This window comes from Chiloscyllium plagiosum, chromosome 39 (genome assembly GCF_004010195.1).
Source record: "Chiloscyllium plagiosum isolate BGI_BamShark_2017 chromosome 39, ASM401019v2, whole genome shotgun sequence".
NCBI lineage: Eukaryota > Metazoa > Chordata > Chondrichthyes > Orectolobiformes > Hemiscylliidae > Chiloscyllium > Chiloscyllium plagiosum.
The window spans coordinates 252,746-269,961 of record NC_057748.1 but is presented as its reverse complement, the minus strand read 5'-3'; the positions used below and the strand labels follow the sequence as shown (position 1 = coordinate 269,961).

Genomic DNA, 17,216 nt, shown 5'->3' with positions numbered 1-17,216 from the left:
CTTTCTCCCCACCCCCACCCTCCTCTAGCTTATCTCTCCACGCTCCAGGCTCACTGCCTTTATTCCTGATGAAGGGCTTTTGCCCGAAACGTCGATTTCGAAGCTCCTTGGATGCTGCCTGAACTGCTGTGCTCTTCCAGCACCACTAATCCGGAAAATAGCCCCAGCCTATTCAGCCTCTCCCTATAGCTCAAATTCTCCAACCCTGGCAACATCCTTGTAAATCTTTTCTGAACCACTTCAAGTTTCACAACACCTTTCCTTTAGCAGGGAGACCAGAATTGAACACAGCCGAAGCCTGACCTCCCAAATCATATATTCAATGCACTGACCAATAAAGGCAATTATAACAAATGCCTTCTTCACTACCCAGTCTACCTACAACTCCACTTTTAAGGAACCATGAACCTGCACTCGGAGGCCTCTTTGTTCAGTAACAGGACCTAGGACCTTACCAATAAGCATGCAAGTCCGCCCCTGATTTGCCTTTCCAAAATGCAGCATCTCACATTTATCTAAATTAAACTCCATCTGCCACTCCTTGGCCCACTGGCCCATCTGATCAAGATCCCATTGCACTCGAGGTAACTTCTTGGCTGTTCACTACACCACCAATTTTGGTGTTATCTCCAAATTTATTAACCATATCTGCTACATTCACATCTAAATCATCTACAGGACAAGCATTATTCCAGACTCGGGTTTAATGGTAACATAAGGATCATTTTGACTCAAAGTAAAAGCATAAAAAGATACAGACATGAGAGGAAAAAAAATATAAAAATGGAAGTCAGAGTTCATGGCCTGAAGTTATTGAAGGTTATGAAGTGTCTAATTTGAAAATGAAGTGCTGTTCCTCCTCCTTGTCTTTGAATAATTGATTTGTTTAAATCCCTTCCTTCTCAGGCTGCAACATTGAAAACGCATGTTTCACAGTGGGAGTCTGTGCTGAAAGGGCAGCCATTCATAAGGCTATCTCAGAAGGTTTCCGAAAATTCAAGGCAATAGTTATTTCCAGGTACTGACTGAACCTTGCTGTATGCTGTGGTGTTACACCAGGAATTTGGGCAGCCCAGATACCATATCAAAATCAATAGTCATCTTATTGTTTCATACTTTAATAAATCCCCATGGATTGCAAACCTGAGGTGCCTCATCTCCCTCACTTACACAATACGCTGTTTAAACCAAGCGTTTGCCCTCAGATAGTCAGTTTTTAAAATTTTACCTTGTCTGTAATCTCTTCCATCTCACCCAAACCCACCACTTTGGAATTTGGTCCTTTGCTTCATCTTTCAATAATGGACACTAGTTGCAAGCCCATTGAAAGTCTAGTGAATTAAAGTTAAAGTCAAGTTAAAGAAATTCTAAAGTGAAAAAGTAGACAGACAATTTAAATTGAATTGCTTTTCTACACAGGAAGCCAGCTAGAACTGTTAAAGGGGTAATCGGAGAGATGTCAGAGGAAGTGGGTTATTGGACCAGATTACAGAAGCACCCCTTTCTTTGAGCTCCCAATTGATCTAAATATACTGTTGCAGACACAATCGGGATAGGGATGGGTTCAGGGAATCCTGCGCAGTGGGATGGGAATGTAAGTGGTAACTCTAAATCCATGGGGAATTCTGGAATAACCAGGACTGGATAGAATTCAGTTAAATCAGATTAGAAATATCGTGATAATGTTTCTGGAATGATAACACAGAGACCAGGATGAATGATCCAGAGACAGGAATTCAAATCTCACGCATCAACTGGGGGAATTTAAATTAAATCAATAAATCTGCATATTTTGCTTTCTTGCAGTGATAAATCAGACAATTTTATTGCTCCATGTGGTGCATGCAGGCAAGTCATGAGAGAGGTATGGTCTCATTTTAAATCTTACCCAATGCTCCTTTAACTTACTTGATAACATTACCCAAAGCTAACAGTTTAATATGAAAGTATATCGTGACAGTGGGTTATCAATCAGCCTGGATTTCAGGGATGAGATCATTTTGTATGGGTTTTGGGATGTGATCTGATGTTCATATCGATTAGCTAATTCACAGGAAAGTAAAAAAGTAATTTGTGAAGAGGATATAAAGTAGGGACAAAGGGATATATAGGTTAAATGATTGGGCAAAGGCACAGCAAATGGAGTACATGATGTGGAAAACGTGATATTTCCCATTTTAGCAGGAAGATTAAAACAAACATGTCATTTAAATGGTGGGAGATTGCAGAATTCTGAGATACTGAGGGATCTGGATGCCTCTGTGCATGAATCAGAAAAGGCATGTATGCAGGTACAGCAGTAATCAAGAAAGCTAATAGAATGCATTAGAACAAAGAACTTGAGATGCTAAAAATCTGAAACAGAACCAGAAATTGCTGCAAAAACTCAGCAGGTCTGGTAGCTTCTGTGGGAAGTAAACAGTGTTAATGTTTTAAGTCCGGTGACTCTTCATCAGAAGATATTTATACTGAAGTCAAAGTTGGGGAACGCATCACCCTCTAACACTTCCGCCAACTCCGACTAGACCCCACCACCAAGAACCTGCTGGTACACCACCCTCTTCACCCTCAGCCAGGGTCCCAAACAGTCCTTCCAGGTGAGACAGAGGTTCACCGCCGCTCTTCCAATCTCGTTTACTGTAATCCCAATGTGGTCTTCTCTACATCAGGGACACTAAATATAAACTGAGGGCACATTTCACCGAGCATCTCAGCCGGGCCCGCAGGGGCTGACCAGATCTCCCAGTCACCACTCGTTTTAATTCCTCTTCCCACTCCCTTTCCGACATGACCATCCTTGGCCTCCTCAATTGCCACAATGAACCATACAGCAAACTGGAGGAACAACACCTCATCTTCCGCCTAGACAGCCTACAGCCCAGAGGACTCAATATTGAGTTCTCCAATTTCAAATACCCTCCCTCCCCATCCCATGACTCCCTTCCCAGCCCCTCCCCCTCCCTTCCACCAACTGGACTCATTCCTCCCTTTGACCAACCAGGTCACACCCTCTGCCTGTCTCCATCTATCCCCACTTCACCACCCTGCCCCAGCCACCCCCTTTATCTACAGTTCCCCCCACACCCACCCCCCAGTCCTGAAGAAGGGTGACACCCGAAACATCAACTTCTCCATCTCCTGATGCTGCCTGGCTTGCTGTGTTCTTCCAACTTCCTGCCTGTCTACTTTGGATTTCAGCATCAGCAGTCTTTTTGTCTCTAACCAGAATAGAAGAAAAGCTGAATAAGTGATCATAAATACTGTCAGTAGGAGAAAAATGGTGAATGCAACCCATATAATGTGATAAAGGGTCTCGGGGCATGTGATAATGGGTGACTGTACTAAAAGCAACCCAAGTCATAACAGGATCAAGTGTAACTGGGGAAAAAAAAGACGGATGGAATCAAGTTATTGAACTCGTTGTTGAATCCTAGAGACTGCAAGGTCCCCAAGGAGAAAATAAGACGTTTTTTGAGCTTGAGCTGCATGTTGCTGGAAAACTGCAGCAGGCCTGCAACAGAGACATTGGCATGGGAACATGGGGATTGTTCAAGTAGCAGGCAACTGGAAGCTTGGGGTCATTTTTGTGGACTGAACCTAAATCATAGAGGTGTACAGCACCGAAACTGACCCTTTTGTCCAACTCGTCCATGCTGACCAGATATCCCAATGTAATTTAGTCCCACCTGCCAGCACCCGACCCAAATCCCTTCAAACCTTTTCTATTCATATACCCATCCTGATGCCTTTTAAATGTTGCAATTGTACCACCCTCCACCACTTCCCCGGCAGCTCATTCCATACACGTACCACCCTGTGCAGAAAAAGTTGCCCCTTAGGTCCCTTTTATATCTTTCCCCTCTCACCCTAAACGTATGCCCTCTAGTTCTGGACTCCCCGACCCCAGAAAAAAGACTTGTCCCATCCATGCCCCTGACGATTTCATAAACCTCTGTAAGGTCATCCCTCAGCCTCCGATGCTCCATGGAAACAGTCCCAGCCTATTCAACCTCTCCCTATAGCTCAAATCCTCCAGTGTTCTGCAAAGCAGTCATCCAGTCTGCATATCGTCTCCCAAGTGTGGAGGGGACCACTTTGTGAACAGTGAATACCGTAGACTGAATGAAATAAGGGTGAATCACCGCTTCACCAATAAGGTATGTCTGGGGTCACGGATGATGAGGCGGGAGGAGATAGTCGAGCAGGTATTACACTTGCTGCGATTGCATGGGACGTTACAGTGGGATATGAGGTGGTGTTGGGAATGGAAGGGTGTGGAACAGAATGTTCCAGAGGGAATGGTCCCTGCAGAATGCTGACAAGGGAATGTGTAGTAATTAGATCAGCCATGATCTTACTGAATGGCAGAGCAGGCTTGAGGGGCTAAGTGGCCTATTCCTGCTCCTAATTTCTATGTTCAAAATGTTCCCTAAAATGTACTTACTCCTTCCCGGATTCTCTCTCTCTCCACAGTTTGGAACTAAGTGGGAAGTATACTTGACAAAACCAGATAAGTCCTATAAGACAATGACTGTTGAAGAACTCTTGCCAATGTCTTTTGGACCTCAGGACCTGCCAACCAAATAGCGAAGAATGTGAAATAATTCACAACAACCACCTTCTGCTCCAAACAATAATAAGGAACCCTCAGCTTTATTCTTATTGCGTATTAGGCATTTTCTAATCCATTCAATTACCAACTAAAATGTGTCCAGAAAAAGTGGCATGTTTCTGAATTTGACGCTTGACATAACATTCAAACTACGCCCCTGAAACTTCAACTTGTCCTGCATTGATAAAATGCAATAAAATAAATGTATTTCATCCAAGATTATGAACCTGATGAACTAAAAAGAACAGATCAGAACAAGGAAACAAACGAGAAAAAGATTCCATCAAATAGTGCTCACATCAGAGCATAACTTGGTATTTAGCACCATGCTCCATCTGTCCTGGGAGTGCTTGATGATGGGTCAGTGCCAACTGACTTTCACTTTACTTTCAATTTAAAATAAATATAGGGAGGCTTACTCTCTATCTAACTTCTCTGCAGGTTGTGTGTGATGGTGATTGTGCTGAGGAAGCTTTAATATAAGTTTAAGAATGACAGGGCTTTACTCTATATTGAGCCCTGGGCTGATCCTCTCTTGGGAGGGTTTGATGGATAGTGTTGAGTGAGTTATACTTTCAGTTTACTTTTTGCTTAAAAGAGTAGAGTTGGCTTTACTCTGTATCTAACCCTGTGCTGCCCCTGTCCTGGAAGTGTTTGATAGGCACAGTATTGGGAGATCTTTATTTTCAGCTTTGTAGACTAGAGAGAGTTTTAACTTTCAGTTTACCTTCAGTTTAAAAAAAACAGCTTAGGAAGCTTTACTCTGTATCTGACTTCATGCTATTATTATCCTGACAGCGTTTGATGGGGAGGGTGCTGGTTGTACAATAAGTGTGATCTTGTTGAATATTGACATCGAATATTACAAGCATTCCTGTGGAATGGAGTGAAATTAAATAGAGGAGAAACCTGACAGTCTAATGAAGGTAGAGAGAGACAATGTGGTGCCTGGGAAAACAGCATTACTGTAAAGTGCTGAAAATGTGTTGCTGGAAAAGCGCAGCAGGTCAGGCAGCATCCAAGAAACAGGAGAATCAATGTTTCGGGTATAAGCCCTTCTTCAGGGCTCTGATCTCCAGCATCTGCAGCCCTCACTTTCTCTCAAAGATTACTGTAAAGTGAACAAACATTCAAACAAATTACTCAAGAGGATTGGTAGATATAACAGTTAAGAAGAAATTTGAAAAGTTTAATGTTTTGCAAAGGTTTTCTTCAGGCCTCTTGTGATTTGTTAATCTCAACAGAAATATACTCAATACAGTAACAAAATCAGATTCAGCTTCTAGGTAATTTCATGTTGCTTCTATAAAAACTGCAAACTCCACACAGACAGTTGCCCGAGGCTAGAATCGAACCCGGGTCCCTGGTGTTGTGAGACAGCAGTGCGCCTCATCTTCCGCCTCGGAACACTTCAACCCCAGGGCATCAATGTGGATTTCAACAGTTTCCTCATTTCCCCTTCCCCCACCTCATCCTAGTTTCTAACCTCCAGCAACTCGATCCCCTGACTTGTCCGGACTTGTCCGACCTGCCCAGCTCCTTTTCCACCTATCCACTCCACCCTCTCCTCCCTGACCTATCACCTTCATCTCCTTCCCCACTGACCTATTGTACTCTATGCTACGCTCTCCCCACCCCCACCCTCCTCTAGCTTATCTCTCCACGCTTCAGGCTCTCTGCCTTTATTCCTGATGAAGGGCTTTTGCCCGAAACGTCGATTTTGCCTGTCCTCGGATGCTGCCTGAATTGCTGTGCTCTTCCAGCACCACTAATCTAGAATCTGGTTTCCAGCATCTGCAGTCATTGTTTTTACCTAACCACCACACAGACCAGTGCCCGAGGCTAAAATCGAACCCAGGTCCCTGGTGCTGTGAGGCAGCAGTGCTAACCACTGAGCCACCATGCCACCCCTATATAATGTGTGGAATCTTCAAGCTGCAGATGATATTCCCAACATGGGCAAGGGATAATTAGATTAGATTACTTACAGTGTGGAAACAGGCCCTTTGGCCCAACAAGTCCACACCGACCCGCCGAAGCGCAACCCACCCATACATTTACCCCTTTAACCTAACACTACGGGCAATTTAGCATGGCCAATTCACCTGACCCGCACATCTTTGGACTGTGGGAGGAAACCGGAGCACCTGGAGGAAACCCACGCAGACACGGGGAGAACGTGCAAACTCCACACAGTCAGTCGCCTGAGTCGGGAATTGAACCCGGGTCTCTGGCGCTGTGAGGCAGCAGTGCTAACCACTGTGCCACCGTGCCGCCCACAAATTAGAGAGAGCTTTACTCTGCATCTAACCCTATGCTGTATCTTTCCTGAGTATACTGAGTATCGTGGGAGTGCCTTGATGGGGATAACATCAAGAGAGTATTACTTTCAGTTGACCTTTAGTTTAAAAGAGTAGAGAAGCTTTACTCTGTAACTAATCCTGTGCTGTACTTGTCCTGGGAGTGTTTTCTGAAACATGCTGTACATAGGTATGTACGTATTGACCTACTTCAAATTGTAGGCTTACTAGCTAATAAGCACAATACAAGTGTGTGAAATGCTCTATTTCCTAAAATGACTCAGGGCTCACCTGTAAACAGGTCACACAGGCTGACAAGCAAATATACTGGAGGCAAGTCAGAGAAGCACAATTGCACACATGATCAGCAGCATTATTCCCCATGGTTACAATGCTGTGTGTACTTACAACCTCATGCAGTTCAAATTTACTTGCAAACCTTTGTCAAAGCAAAGCACACAAACATTTCATAGAGTTTAAAGGTCTTTGCTCAGCTGGTCAGAACATGAACATAATCTGTTATACTCCATAATTCTATTCAGTCAAGGGAAGAAAAAAAGGTCAAAGATATTTCAAGAAGTGAAAAGTTAACTGACTTCACTCAGATATTTGGCTGTCAAGAGAGGCAGATTGGACCCAAAGGCAAGTAACTCCACTGCCAGGGATGGATGGTCTCTCCCTAAATTAGTTCTAAGCCTTCAGAGGAAAACAGTAATTGTGAAACCACAAACAAAATCACATACAACATTTGGATAATGTACAATTCTGGCCGCTCTGCTGTACTGCGTCCAATTCTGGTTGCCCTGTTATAGGATGTTATTAATCTGGAAAGGGTGCAAAAAAGATTTACAAGCATGTTACTGAAACTGGAGAGTTTGAGTTATAAGGAGACACTAAGACTTCTTTCCTTGGAGTATAGGAAGTTGAAAGAGATTTATAAAATCACAAGGGGCATAGAAGAGGTGAACAGCCAAAGTCTTTTCACCAGGTTGCAGGAGGGAATAGGTTTAAGGTGAGAGGGGAAAGATTTAAAAGACCTGAGGGGCAAATTTTCACACAGAGGGTGGTGCACATATGGAAGGAGCTACCAGAGGAAGTGGTAGAAGTGGGTACAACTACAACATTTAAAAGGCATTTGGACAGCATGAATAGGAAAGGTTTAGAGCGATAGGGGCCAAACACAGGCAAATGGGACTAGTTTAGGAAAGCTGGTGGGCATGGATGAGTTGGGCCGATGGACCTCTTACGGTGCCGTATACTTCTGTGACTCTATGACTCCAACCCCTTAACAGCCTGAAGGATAGAAAAGGCATTTTCAAGCTGTAGGCTGGTGACAGTTGAATGCTGCAAAGATCAGTATTAACTACCTAAATGAAATGACTACCAGGGTGTTCGTAGTATGGTGGTAGAGTCCCTAGCCCTGAGCCAGAAGACCCAGGGTCACGTCCCACCTGTTCCAGAAGTATATAATAGATCTCTGAACTGGCTGTTTGGAAAATATAAATTAAGAGATCAATGGAAATATCAGTGGGAATGCTTACTGTCAGAAGGACATACAGGAGTTGCAAACAACAATTAATGGGCAAGAATACAGATGGAGAATAATATGGGAAAGTGTGAGGTCAAACACTCTCATTGTGAGAACAGAAAAGCAAATACTTTTTGGAAGTTGTGAATGTTGATGGTCACAGGTTTGGGTGCACTTGTAGAAGGAACTCAGCACATTAACATATAAATATAGCAGACAATGAGGAAAGAAAATAGCACATTAGCCTATATTGTAGGGAGACTGGAGTACAAGAAAGATGAAGTCTTGTTACATTCCTGCTGTTCTGGTCTCTGTATTTAAGGGGATAGTTGCATTTAAACCAATGCAACAGATATTCACCAGATTGGTTCCTGGGATTAGAGAATTGTCCTATAATGACAGGCTATGTTAAATTGGTCCAAATTCTCTGGAATCTAAAAGAATGAAAGAAGATCTCATTTAAATATTCCAGATTACAATGGGTGCTTGGCAGGGTTAATACTGAAAGGTTGTTTCTCCCAGCGAGGAAAACTCGAATAACTCAAGAGATGGAGCTGATTGTTTGACTGAGATGAGAATAAATTACTTAACTCGAACAGATGTGAATCTTTGGAATTCATGATCTCAAGTAATAATGGATACTCCATCATTGAATATATTGTGCTGAGATGGACAGATTTGTATCTCTCAGGGAATCCAGGAATACATTGAAAAATGAAGGTGAAACCATGGATCAGCAGCATGGTGGCTCAGTGGTTAGCACTGCTGCCTCACAGCAGCAGGGTGCCAGGTTTGAATCCAACCTCGGATGACTGCCTGTGTGGAGTTTGCACATTCTCCCCGTGTCTGTGTGGGTTTCTTCCGGTTTCCTCCCACAGTCACAAAGATGTGCAGTTGAGGTGAATTGGCCATGTTAAATTGCCCATAGTGTTAGGTGCATTAGTCAGAGGGAAATGGGTCTGGGTGGGTTACTCTTCGGAGGGTCAGTGTGGACTGGTTGGGCCGAAGGGTCTGTTTCCACACTGTAGGGAATTTAATCTAATCAGCTCTATCAGAGATACCAAGACTGCTTGAATGCATCCAAGGTTACTAATGGAAGTTGGAGTGAATATGGTAGAGGCTTAGGCCATAATGTTCCAGCCCTCCTTAGACTCAGGAGTGATGCAAGGGGATTGGAGATTTAGAAATGGTACATATTTGTTCAATAAAAAGATGAAAAGCTCAGCAACTAGTTAGATTAGTTTTGGGGAAACTTCCAGAATTGATCATTTAGGACAAAATTAATAGCTACTTGGATAAATGTGGGATAATTAAGGAAACTCAACATAGATTTGTTAAAGACAATTCATGCTTAACAAACTTGCTTGTGTTTTTGATGAGGTAATGAAGGTAGAGCTGGGTAATGCAGCATATGGACTTCCACAAGCCATTCAATAAAGTGCCACACAACAGGCGGGTGAGCAATGTTCTATTTCACAGAATAAAAGGGACATTAGTATCAATCTGGATAATAAACTGGATGTTTTTGGACTGGCGGGATATTTGTAATGGAGTTCTCCAGAAGTCAATATTAGAACCCTTGCTTTTCCTGATATACATTAATGATCTGAATTTTAGTGCACAGGATCAATTCCAAAGTTTGCAGATGATATGAAACTTGGAAGAATTGTAAACTGTGAAGAGGACAGTGTCAGACTCAAAAAGGACATTGACACACTGGTGGAGCAGGCGGATAGTAGTAGCTAAGTTTTAATGCAGAGAATTTAGAAGTGATGCAATTTGGTTGGAAAAACATTTAATAACAATATAAAATAGGGGGTACAATTCTAAATGGTGTATATGCAGACAGATGGAGAGAGCAGTCAGAAAAGCATATAGTATCCTGGGCTTTATTGCCAGGGGCAAAGAGTACAAGAGTAACAAGGTGCTGTTGAGCTGGTATAAGACATTTGTTAGGCCTTGGCTGGAGTACTGTATGGAGCACTGGGCATCACATTACTAGAAGGATGTGAGCATTTTGAAGACAGTGCAGAAGTCATTGACAAGAATGGTTCTAGAAATGAGAAACTTCAGTTTAGAGGTTACATTCAATAAATTGGGACTGCTCTCCTTGGAGAGAAGGCAGCTAAAAGAAGATGTGGTAGAGGTCCTCAAAATCATAGACAGGCTTGAAAGAATGCACAAGGAGAAACTGTTCCTACTTGTAAAAGGAACAAGAATGAGTAGGCAGAAATTTGAATTGTTTTGCAAAAGAAGAGTGACATGACAAAAAAGCGTTTTCACTCAGCAGGTGAATGTGGTGGAGACAGGTTCATCTGAGATATTGAAGAGTATATTGGATGATTACTTGGATTAAAGTTATGTGCAAGGGTACGGGAAAAAAAGATTGGTACAAAGTAATGATGCTCATTTGAGCAGTCAGTGTAGGCACAATTGGTCAAAAAGCTTCCTTCTTCATCATAAACCTTCTGTGATTTTGAAAGGAGATGCAGGAGCAGAGGGGATGTGCGTTAATCTTGGAAGATGACAGGGCAGTTCGAAAAAGTGATTAATTAAGTGGTTAATCAATAGGAGCCCAGAACATGAAAGCAAGGTAGTCATAATAAATGTGAGTAAGACATTGGTTCAGCCTCAACTATAGTATTATTTCCAGCTCTGGGTGCTATCCTTAAGGAGGATGTGAAAGAGCAAGAAAGATTAATGAGAATCATTCTATAGATAAAGAACTGCAGTTGGTGGATAAATTGGAGAAGTTGGGCTTGTTTTCTGTGCAGAAGAAAAAGTTGAGATGGGACTTGATAGAGGTGTTCAAGCTCATGAAACGTTTGGACAGAGTTTGTGGGTGGCACGGTGGTGAGCACTGTTGCCTCACAGCGCCAGAGACCCGGGTTCAATTCCCACCTCAGGCGACTGACTATGTGGAGTTTGCACATTCTCCCCGTGTCTGCGTGGGTTTCCTCCCACAGTCCAAAAATGTGCAGGTTAGGTGAATTGGCCATGCTAAATTGCCCGTAGTGTTAGGTGCAGGGATAAATGTAGGGAATGGGTCTGGGTGGGTTGCGCTTCGGCGGGTCAGTGTGGACTTGTTGGGTGGAAGGGCCTGTTTCCACACTGTAAGTAATCTAATCTTAGGTAAGAAGAAACTTTATTAGTAGCACAGAACAGGCCTGACCATTGATCCTCATGTATGCACCCTCAAATTTCTGTGACCATATGCATGTCCAGCAGTCTCTTAAATGTCCCCAATGACCTTGCTTCCACAACTGCTGCTGGCAACGCATTCCATGCTCTCACAACTCTGTGTAAAGTACCTACCTCTGACATCCCCTCTATACTTTCCTCCAACCAGCTTAAACCTATGACCCCTTGTGTTAGCCATTTCTGCTCTGGGAAATAGTCTCTGGCTATTGACTCTACCTATGCCTCTCATTATCTTGTATACCTCAATTAGGTCCCCTCTCCTCCTCCTTTTCTCCAATGAGAAAAGTCCGAGTTCAGTCAAGCTCTCTTCATAAGATAATCCCTCCAGTCCAGGCAGCATCCTGGTAAAGCTCCTCTGAACCCTCTCCAAAGCATCCACATTTTTTCTGTAATAGGGCAACCAGAACTGGACGCAGTATTCCAAGTACGGTCTAACCAAAGTTTTATAGAGCTGCAACAAGATCTCACGACTCTTAAACTCAATCCCCCTGTTAATAAAAGCCAAAACACCATATGCTTTCTTAACAACCCTGTCCACTTGGGTGGCCATTTTAAGGGATCTATGTACCTGCACACCAAAATCCCTCTGTTCCTCCCACTGCCAAGAATCCTAGAATAAATCCTAAATATCAAGAACTAGAGAGAACAGATTTAAGGAGATTATCAAAAAAGTGAAGGCATCACCAGGAAGAGCATTTTCATGCAGCCAGCGATTAGACCATAACAACATAAGAAACAGGAAAAGGAGCAGGCTATTCGACCCCTCGAGCTTGTTCTGCCATTCAGTAAGATCTGATATACCTCACATCCACATTCCCGCATTTTCCACATCAATCTTGAATCTCTGAGTTGATCAAGAAGGTATGTGTATCAGCCTTAAACATACACCAAGAATTTGCCCCTAAAGTTCTCTGTGACAAGGTTTTCCAAAGATTCGCAACCCTCAGATTTGGGATCTAGAACACACAGCCCCATGGTGTGTTGGAGGGAGGATCAATCAAGACATTCACTAACAAATTAGATCACTATTTGAAAACAGGATAAAGGCAGAGGCACAGCAGTAGGCAAATTTCACCTTCCGTGCGCAAGACGATAGGCCAAATGACCTCCTTCTGTACTTGACCATTTTATGTTCCCACAAACAGTGGAACTGTTCAATGGGATGTATGGACCACACCAGATCTGATTTTTCATTATTTCAGTCAACTTTGTCATCTCTTCCAATGTTTAACAAATTCTAGATTTTAAAAAAACCCATCAAAACAATAAAAAAAATTGCTGCTTGGATATCAGGCAATATAATTCCAGCAGGTGGAGAAAGTCTCAAGTGCAGTGATTACACAGAGCTGGGGTATTTAAGGATGAGGAGGAATTGGGAGTTGAGGTATTTTGGGGAGGGGGGCATGTCAATATCACAGGATCATGAGATATTCTGGTGCCAGGTTGAGTGTATTTCAGCATTAGGGGTTCGGTGTAGTTTGGTTCTTGGGGATATGGACAAGGGGCATTTGGAGGTACATGGGAGTATGGGGAAGAGGTTATGAGGGAGTCGGGATTGTTTGGAGGGTATTTAGAGTATAAGAGGGTCGGGATCGCGGGGAGAGGCCCAGCCCCCGACTCTCCGAGCGGTACCGCGCCGCGCCCAGCCCGGGGCCTCGGCCTCACTCACCGCCCAGTCCCGCGCGCAGCTTCCCCGGGTCCGGCTCTGGGCCCGGGCCCGAGCCCGCTCCCGCGCCCGCGAGCAGCAGCGACTGAGTCTGCGCAGACGGCGGCCTAATGGTACCGTTACTGGATTGGGAGCTGGGAACCTTCTGGAAGCGGCTTCAAATTCCCTTCTGGGTCCGCAATGTGAATCCAATGTAAAACAAAATCAGAAACCACCAGACAATTCGTGATACTAGGTTAGAGTGGTGCTGGAAAAGCACAGCAGGCCAGGCAGCATCCCAGGATTTACTAACCTTCCTGCAGAAGAAGATGTCCGTCTCTACTTTCTCTTTCTCTTTCTCCTCAGATGCTGCCAGACGTTTCTCCACCCTCTGCTCTAACTGGTTTACAAGTGACTCAGGGCCATACAATGTGGTTCACTCTTACCCGAAATAATTGATTGGCATCACATTACAAACTCTTAACCATCTAGTAGTAAAAGGGTAGCAGATAGAAGGAAACACCATCATGTGCAAGTTCCCCTCCAAACCACTCACCATCCTTACTTGGAAATATATCACTGTTTCTTCATTGTCACTCTCCTCCTAATAACACTGTAGGTATATCTATACAAATGGATCAGTTAATATCATGTGAAGATGCTAAATTCTGGTCTCCTTTTGTTCACTTTTTTTTGTGGAAACCACAATTGCAATCTCATTGGATTATGTTTGGCTCATAGCCGTTTTATTATAATATACCAATTTCCAACTTTTCTTCCAAATGGTTTGGAGCTATGAACTGGGAACTATGAGCTAAATGTGACTTTTGGACTATGGGTAACATCTTGTGTTAAAAGAAAAACAGACCAAACTAGCTTTTGTTAATTTGTGAGGCCAGGCATGGAAGTTGGTTGCAGTTTGGTTCCTGATCAAGGATCTGTAGGTGCTTCCTCACCAGGGATGAGTAGTATGTTTAAACAGAAAGCTGAAGTTGGCTACTAACAAGGCCTGAGAGTTAGTTCCAGCAATTCTGGAAAAGACTTTTATGCTCAAGCAGATGACAGATTTTGAATGATAACTGGAACCTCGCAGAGGTGATGGTCAGTCTTTCAGAGACTGGCCAGAATTTGAACTGTTTTGTGTGAGAAGGAATTTGGCTGTTGGTGCTATAACATGAAGATTTGAAGGTTCCTTGCCTAATCTCCCATGAACAGATCTAGGAAGCTCAGAGAATAATCAAACTATGTTATAAGTACTAATACCTTTCTCTGAGTGAATTGAAAAGGTGACCCTGATTGACATCTTCAGAAAGTTAACCAAGAAATCATCACCTATACCAATGGAAAAACACATTGTGAAAACTACTGAAGTAACCTGGCTAGTTTTGCTATTTTCTTTTATTTATCCCTTAATTGAGTTTGTTTGTCTGCCTGTCTTTTGTGTGAATGCGGCTGAAACAAAGGCTGTGGTATTTAAAGCATAGATCAATTAGATGATTGTTGTTTAATTTTTGCTCTGTTAAAGTTACTATATTGTTAGTAAATATTGCTAATCTTTTATTTAAAGTACAAACCAGTGTCTGAGATTGGAAATTCAAAATGAGGTGGTCACATGGCCAAATGAATAAGGTGTCGGACTTCAATATTAACAGGGATGCTAACAAAAGATTGCAGGTTTGAGTCCTGTTGAGACTATCTCCTCGCAATAAATCTGTTTTGGCCAAAAAAAAAGAGAGATTCAGCTCACTGGCTTTGAATAAATTATCGCACAAATTTTACCAAAATGATACTAGGCTTAAATTATGAGAATGGGTTGTAAAATATGCTTTGTATTCCTTTGAATATAGAAATTTAGAGATTAAAGCATGTGATGTTTAAGATGAAGGGATTTGATGGATGTAGATAGAGAAACTATTTCCTTTGATGCAAATGTTGAGAAGAGGCTGTTCAAAAAGTCTCATTAGAAACCATTGGGATCAATTTTGAGGATCTTTGAAGGTTTAAATTTTACTGTGTTGCAAATACCAAAGTAGGAAGGCTTTTGTCTCTGTGTCATGACCCTACATTTATACCACATGAAAGGAGAGTGATGATTAGTCAGCAAATGGTCTCTGGTAGAGACATTGCCATGGAAAATTCATCAATGACAATGATTGACAGTTAACCACAAGACTTTGTTTAAACCAGGCAGGTTGTCCTAGCCTATCCTTATAACGCAAACCCTCCAGGATGTTGCCATGAATGGAGGGTTTGCGTTATAAGGAGAGGCTGGAATCTTTTTCACTGGAAAGTAGGAGGTTGAGGGGTGACCTTATAAAGGTTTATAAAATCATGAGTCATATCAATAAGGCAAGTAGCAGGTATCTTTTCCTTAGGCTGAGGGATTTCAAGACTCGAGGGCATGTTTTAAGATGAGAGGAGAAAGATTTTAAAAAGACAACGGGGGAATTTGTTTTTAGTGTTTTGTGTATGGGAGGAACTTCCAGAGGAATGGTGGATATGGGTACGTTACAATGTTTAAAAGACATTTAGATAAGTACATAAATAAGAAATGTTTGGAGAGATATGGGCCAAGCGAAGGAGGGTTGGACTATTTTAATCTGGGATTATGGTTGGCGTAGATTGGTTGGACTAATCAATCTGTTTCCATGTTCTATGACTGGTTAGGGCATTACCCTGTAAAACAAACCCTTGAATGATTTACTTATTTTGTTTTACCAGAACAGGCAGTGTCTCTGCAGATTATTTGTATGCAAATAACAGGGCTGTGTGTAGATTTTTAAAAAATCAACCTGTTCAGTAATGGGTTTTTTTATTAACTAATTTTTCTAATCAGCCTGTTCAGAAGTTAATACATACTTCTGGAGCAGGCAGGACTTGAACCCAGGCCTCCTGATCCAGGGTGGGGGTACTACCACTGAACCGCAAAGCTCCTTTGTAATAAAATATACAACAGCACCATCTGCCAATCATAAATTGTTTGTCTGCATAATTGTTTGTATATTTGAGATCATCTAGCAAATGGTGTCCAATATTAATGTGATTCTAGATGGTGTATAAAGAAAAAATGTTTCTGTTGCACTTTCAGTAATTAGCACTTTGAAATTCTTTTGCCCATGGTTTGCTTATTTGCCATAGGATTGGTAAACCTCAAGATAATTACTGTTTTATTAAACAGAACATGTTCAGGTTGTACTATTGCTCGCTGGGCTGGAAGGTTTGTTTTTAGATGTTTCGTCACCATACTAGCAACATCGTCAGTGAGCCTCCAGTGAAGTGCTGGTGTAAAGGTGGGTAATAAGATTTCCAACTCTTTCTCAGAGGATGGTAATGGGGTCCAAATCAATGTTTTGTTGATGGAGGTCCAGTTAGAATGCCAGGCCTCTAAATTCCCGTTGTGTCTCTGTTTAGCTTGTCCTATGATGGATGTGTTGTTCCAGTCAAAGTGGTGTCCTTCCTCATTTGTATGTCAGGATACTAGTGATTAGTGGGTCATGTCTTTTGGTGGCTAGTTTTCTGCCTGTTTGTCCAATGAAGTGTTTGTTGCAGTCCTTGCATGGTATTTTGTAAATAGCATTCGTTTTGCTGGTTGTTGATATGGGGTCCTTTAGGTTCATCAGCTGCTGTTAGTGTTTAGGGTGTGTGTTTGCTCGATGAGCTGTAGATTTGATATCCAGACGTTTCATTACCTGGCTGGGTAACATCATCAGTGGCGACCTCCAAGTGAAGCGAAGCTGTGGTCTCCTGCTTTCTATTTATATCTTTCTCCTGAATGGGGTTCCTGGAGCTTGTGGTGATGTCATTTCCTGTTTGTTTTCTGAGGGGTTGATAGATGGTATCTAGATCTATGTGTTTGTTTATGGCGTTGTGGTTGGAATGCCAGGCCTCTAGGAATTCTCTGGCATGTCTTTGCTTAGCCTGTCCCAGGAT

General features: G+C 42.5%; 2 protein-coding genes across 15 annotated transcripts in view; one reads left to right on the top strand and one right to left on the bottom strand.

Moving 5' to 3' along the window:
* The window catches only part of LOC122542068 (cytidine deaminase-like), a 13,971-nt gene extending 8,925 nt beyond the window's left edge, over positions 1–5,046 (top strand). For both annotated transcript variants that reach the window (XM_043679379.1, XM_043679378.1), the window contains 3 exons: positions 907–1,018; positions 1,807–1,864; positions 4,474–5,046. In XM_043679379.1, the coding sequence (XP_043535314.1) occupies positions 907–1,018; positions 1,807–1,864; positions 4,474–4,587 (284 nt within the window). In that variant the 3' untranslated portion in view covers positions 4,588–5,046. The remainder of the gene's footprint in view (positions 1–906; positions 1,019–1,806; positions 1,865–4,473) is intronic.
* Positions 1–13,672, bottom strand: part of LOC122542067 — a 44,355-nt gene extending 30,683 nt beyond the window's left edge. For 7 of the 13 annotated variants that reach the window (XM_043679362.1, XM_043679377.1, XM_043679370.1 and 4 more), the window contains exons 1-2: positions 13,311–13,576; positions 1,229–1,331 (exon numbers count right to left, since the gene is read on the bottom strand). The gene's annotated coding sequence lies outside the window, so the exon portion shown is untranslated. Of the gene's footprint in view, positions 1–1,228; positions 1,332–13,310; positions 13,577–13,599 lie in introns of those variants that run through there. The other 6 variants (XM_043679365.1, XM_043679368.1, XM_043679366.1 and 3 more) reach the window with 5 other exon arrangements.
* Positions 13,673–17,216: the final 3,544 nt, after the last annotated feature.